We start from the raw sequence: 5,733 nt of genomic DNA, 5'->3' as shown, positions 1-5,733 counted from the left end.
GACTTTTTGGATACAAAAATATTTCACAGGTTTTTGAAAAATAAGAGGCTTTATTCATCACATCAAAGATATTCGACTCACCATATGACATTTTTCCATAGTTTTAATACAGAAAAGTTATTATATTTAGTTTATATCAATACACATGACGTTAGACCAGCGATACTCAACCTGCGGCCCGGCAGTTTTTCTGGTTGGCCAATCTGGTGTGTATAAAGTTTGGAACTCGTACTTTTTCCATGACATCATTGCAGACGAAAGAAAGGATACGGTTATTCACAATTAATGAAAAATTGCATTCTCTGCAGGTAAGGAAAAATCTTGAACGAAAATTGTCTCTGATAATTATTTTCTGTTCTAGATAAGATTGTTTTGCTGAAATGCAAGGAGATTTATTGAAGAATAGTTAAGTTAGGGTCAGGACTATGTCTTCTAAGTATTTAAACAACATCGAATAAAAATTTTCATTCTATTTTCAACAACTTACATTCGCTTTCGGGTCTGCTTATGACGAAATATGGGTTACTGTTCGATATTGTTACCACAGACATGGTTCATGGCCGTGTGGTGATCTAAAACTTGTATAGCCTTGCATGGCGGATGGAAAATATTCACTGCATTTTCTTATAAATTTCATCAACGACAAGACCGCAAGCCTTGGTGGATGTCCAATATATCAACGAAGAAATACTGATTTTTATAAAAATTAACAACGCGTATATATGTATGTATGTGTAGATTGTTGAAACATTTAAACACACTTACAACACATAAGTTATTAAGTGGCCCGAAAAATCCACCACGAATTTTTTCCACTTATTCCCAAAAATGACAAATGAAAATTAATAACTTTTGAATCACTGATTTAGAAGATCGACATATAAAATTGAACTAATGACCTAGCCTTTTAGAAAAAAATATTTAACTTGCGAAAAAAATGATTATATTTTAGTAATTATTGATTGTAGTCGTATTTTTATTTTTTTATGACTTTGGACTAGAGGGCGCTATATTTTTTTATATTTTTTCTTGAAAGCTGAGAATTTTTTACATAACATACATCGTTATCAGAGATGCTATTTTTCCGGTTTTTAGATATGATTTTTCAAAGTTAACCGGTGGTTCGAAAAATCATTTTTCCCCCTTTGTCCAAAAATAACATTCTGCAAAAAATCATAACATTTTAAGTACTGAACCGATTTAGATGATCGATATATTAAATGGAAGCCAATAAGCAAAATTTGAAAAAATATCACACTTGCGGGAAGTTTGGATTCTAGTAGCATAGGTCTAGTTCAGTCACATATGAATATTGATCGAAGACTTAAAACATGTTAAATTTACAAAGTTATAACTTAAAAACGATAATTATAGCATCTCTGATATCGAGATATGTTAGGTAAATAATCCTCAGCTTTCCATGAAAAATATAAAAAATTATAGCGCTCCTATCTTTAACCGAGAAAACTATGAAAAACTAACTGAATCAATAATTACAAAAATAAAAAATTCAATTTTTTCGCAAAAGTGAAATTTTTCCATAGAAAAATAACGTAAGCTTCAATTTGATATGTCGATGATAGGAATCGGTCCAATAGTTCAAAAGTTATGACTTTTTGTAGTGGGAAAAATGGGAAAAAATTGTTTTCGAACCATCGATTAGTTCTGAAAAATCATATTTCAAAAACGAAAAAATAGCATCTCTGATATCGAGATATTTTATGTAAAATTTTCAGCTTTCAATTAAAAATATAGAAAAAAAGCGCCCCCTAGTCCAAAGCCATGAATACATTAAAAACCGACTACAATCAATAATTGCGAAAATAGGATCCATATTATCTGCAAGTTCAATATATCTCAATTAAAGCTCATTGGCTTGAATTTGATATGTCGATCATCTAAATCGGTTAAGTGGTTCGAAAGTTATAAATTTTTGAAAAAAGTCATTTTTGAAAAAGTGGAAAGAAATAATTTTTTGGATCACCCTAAAATGGAAATGGGCACCCTAATGAAAAAATAAAAAAATACGAGTTTAATGTTTTGCGATAAAGAACGAAATTACCACTTTTGACGAAGATCTGAGAACCACTATATTGGTTTGGCATGGAATGGCTGTATATATATACAAAATACAATCTTACGTGCATCGCGATGTACAAAGTATTAATGAATATGTGAAAATTAACGTTAAAAAACATTTCTATAGATCTGTACACTTTTACAGACTTTTCCACATTTTTAACAGACATTCACATGTTTTTACAGACTTTTTTCAAAAATCATCTGGCATCTCTTCCTTCCACTTTTTATCGAATATTTTCAAATCGCAGGAGTAAACATTTACGTGACTCTGACTTCGTTTGTTTTTATTTCGTTCGGAAAAAACGTTATGTCAAAGAGAGGGGAGATTAAAAATGCGTTGCTCAGTGAAAGGTTGAGATGCTCTTTCAGAGATGCAGTGGTTAATTAAACAATTGACGGATAAATGTAGCTCGTTCATTTTATAATTTTAATTATTTTTGCCCTTGACAACAATACCTCTTTTATAGTGTTGATTATCATAAGAAAAATAACACTCCTGATCGTTGGATCTCTTTTGACATTTCAATTGGATCTTTTTTGACAGCCGTTTTGATTCAGTCCGCACTACCTAGCTCATCACCATAAAAATACAGAAGAAAGAATTGCGAGAATTATGTTTTATTCGTTTCGAAATACTCCGGAATTTCAACGGTTCTGACAGTTTGTATGCACACATGTATCATCTGTCTCCCTCCCGCATTTTTTGTACACATTCCCCTCTTACACGCTTCGCTACGTACCACTCCCCTCGCTAACTTACTGACGATACGGACTCACCTTAGTAATACTTTCTATTCATCTTGCTCTGCTCTACAGTATTTTTTTTTAGTTACGCTTCCAGTACTCCTGTACAATGAAAATGGAACATTCTAGTACTACCTGCATCTTTCAAAACAATGCCAAACGGTTGTCAATATTGTCCCAGTGTGAATGCTTTGCTTTTGTGCTTGTCTTGATGTGTGCGTGAGATGTTCGATTTTTGCTGTTGCCACCGTGAAAAAAGAACAAAATCATCGGAAGCCACTAGAAGGGTGAATTGACGAAAGAAAAGCAAGTGTTTTTAGAGCATATTTTCCCAGTGAATTTGATAGTTTTTGGCAAGAAAACATCGATATTTTACACAAAGCTGCACGAGGCGCTTGAATAAATTAGAAGTTTGTTCCAAAGAGTGCGTTTTGAAGTGTTTTTCTGCTCGAGAAAGGTAAAGTGTTGACGTCTTCTTCCTCTTGTTTTTGTTAGTTGTGATTCAATTGGCAGAATATTTTTGTTGGCTTCAAAAGGAATAGTTTCGTTCAAAACAAGCTGGCTACTGTTGCGATGTCCACACAGCAAAGCCCCGCTAGTCTACAGGCGGCTGCGGCGGCCAATAGTGAGAAAGTGTTCCAATGGATCAACGAACTATCCAACCCTGAGACACGTGAAACTGCCCTGCTGGAACTGAGCAAGAAGCGAGAGTCGGTGCCGGATTTGGCCCCAATGCTGTGGCACAGCTTTGGCACAACAGCAGCATTGTTGCAAGAAATAATCAATATCTATCCATCGATAAATCCTGCCACACTGACCGCACATCAATCGAACAGAGTTTGCAATGCCCTTGCCCTGCTGCAGTGCGTTGCATCACATCCGGAAACACGGTCCGTGTTTCTTGCGGCTCACATACCACTGTTCCTGTATCCGTTTCTGCATACCACTTCGAAAACACGACCATTCGAGTATTTACGCTTGACGTCGCTGGGAGTAATCGGTGCACTGGTGAAAACCGACGAACAGGAGGTGATAACCTTTCTGTTGACCACCGAAATAATTCCACTTTGCCTTCGAATAATGGAATCCGGATCGGAGCTCAGCAAAACCGTCGCGACGTTCATTTTGCAGAAGATCCTGCTGGATGATAGTGGATTGTCCTACATTTGCCACACTTACGACAGATTTTCCCATGTAGCTATTATTTTGGTAGGTTTTTCTGTTTTCGTTTGAAGATAAACACTAAAATCGAATTTGATTTTTGTTTTAGGGAAAAATGGTAATCTCGCTCTCGAAAGAACCCTCGGCGAGACTGTTGAAACATGTTGTCCGCTGCTATCTGCGACTTTCAGACAATCCAAGGTAAGTTAAAACGTGAAAAATTTGCAGTGTTTGGTTCGGATAAAATGTCCTTTCGTTGCAGAGCTCGCGAAGCGCTCCGCCAGTGTCTGCCGGATCAGCTACGTGACGGAACGTTTGCGGCGTGCCTCCAGGAAGATAAATCCACCAAGCCGTGGCTCTCGCTGTTGCTCAAGAATCTGGAAACGGTTGCCGTAGCCACCGATCCGCGACAAGTCGTTGGCATGTCACCGTTGAACTCCTAATGCCAAAATCTCGTTCAGCGGAAGTGTGTTTGTGATTGGGCTTGCAAGCATGGCCACTGCAAATATTGAGAGATAGCGTCGTCCTCCTCCTTTGAGTCACATCCATCACCCTTCGAAAGGCAAGCTATTTGGGTGTGGCCAACGAAAACAAAAACATGAACAAAAGCATCGTAATTTGTTCCTGAACCTATATGAACGAACAATCTCTGTGACTATCGTAGTCCAATCGAGACGGAAGCATTTCTCAATAGTTTGCTTGCAAAATTTTGTTTTAATCTGTCCAAATTGTCGAACGCGTGCTACACTTATATTTAGATCAATTTTGTTGAGCATAGGGAAAACAGACCGAGAATGTATTTTTTAGAGGCGAATGAACTTCAAAGTTTAAAGCCTCTTAAAAACAAAGAAAGAAGAATGTATTTCGGGCAAGCCTTCGTTCTGTCAAACGAGGATACGAAAAAATAGTTTCAAATTGTAAACACTCAAACTCGTTCTGAAATTGTAGCAGTTGATATTTAAATGCAACCGAGAAAAAAAAATATGTAAAGAGAACTCTAGTTTAGGAGGGTTAGTAGGAGAATTTTCCAAGGAAAACGCAAATTATTATGTTCTAGATTACTGCGAGAACAACAAAACAAAACAAAAAAGCTATATAGTCGGTAAGAATCGTTACTAGGATATTTTTGTACTATCAATAAACGTAGGTTAAAACGAAACGAGATGAAAAAGCGGCGCACTTATATTATTACCTATTCATATTTGTGCAACCTTGAAAAGAAAAAAAAAACAAGAACCGTCTGCTGTAGCGGATTATTAAAAAATAACGAGACTGTCGATGTTAATAATTACGAAAGGATGGAAATAAATACTGTGGTAAGCTTAGAATGGTCGCAATATAAGGGTTTTTGGTTTGTATGTTTCTTTTTTTTCAACCTCTCTAAGTCAACAAACAGTGAAGGATGTACTTGCTTTGTCAAATAAAAAATAATGCTGCTTAATGTAAGTTAAGCACATTTTTTTTCTCCAAAATATATATTTTTATCAAGGCTCATATGGCGTTAGCCTGACGGGGCCGGAGTTCAATATTTTGACAATTTTTCTTATTATCAATGTTAGTAATATTTAACCGATTACTCGCGGTCGGCTCGAGATTAGTATTACAAGTGTTCTCGTACATTCCTCGTCGATTATTTGCAAGAGACGGACTCACATTGTCCGTCCTCCGCTACAATATCGAAGCTGGAAAGTTTTTTTTCCCCCTCCGCCAAAGTGATTTTTGGTTGTTTTTTTTTCTTTCGCCCAT

At 36.2% G+C, this 5,733-nt stretch overlaps 1 protein-coding gene across 3 annotated transcripts; it reads left to right on the top strand.

The window, feature by feature from the left end:
• The first annotated feature begins 3,061 nt into the window (after positions 1-3,061).
• LOC129767328 (CCR4-NOT transcription complex subunit 9) lies at positions 3,062-5,329 on the top strand. 3 transcript variants are annotated; one of them, XM_055768067.1, is made up of 4 exons: positions 3,062-3,250; positions 3,322-4,035; positions 4,097-4,188; positions 4,250-5,329. In XM_055768067.1, exons 2-4 carry the CDS (start codon positions 3,400-3,402, stop codon positions 4,428-4,430), a joined length of 909 nt encoding a protein of 302 aa, XP_055624042.1. In that variant the 5' UTR covers positions 3,062-3,250; positions 3,322-3,399; the 3' UTR covers positions 4,431-5,329. The 3 variants fall into 3 exon arrangements, with proteins under 3 accessions (XP_055624042.1, XP_055624041.1, XP_055624040.1); XM_055768066.1 differs by having other exon boundaries at positions 3,062-3,283; positions 3,363-4,035; XM_055768065.1 differs by having other exon boundaries at positions 3,062-3,283; positions 3,340-4,035.
• Positions 5,330-5,733: the final 404 nt, after the last annotated feature.

This window comes from Toxorhynchites rutilus, chromosome 2 (assembly GCF_029784135.1).
Source record: "Toxorhynchites rutilus septentrionalis strain SRP chromosome 2, ASM2978413v1, whole genome shotgun sequence".
Classification (NCBI taxonomy): domain Eukaryota; kingdom Metazoa; phylum Arthropoda; class Insecta; order Diptera; family Culicidae; genus Toxorhynchites; species Toxorhynchites rutilus.
Note: the sequence above shows the minus strand (reverse complement) of the source record. Positions and strands in the feature narration are given on the sequence as shown.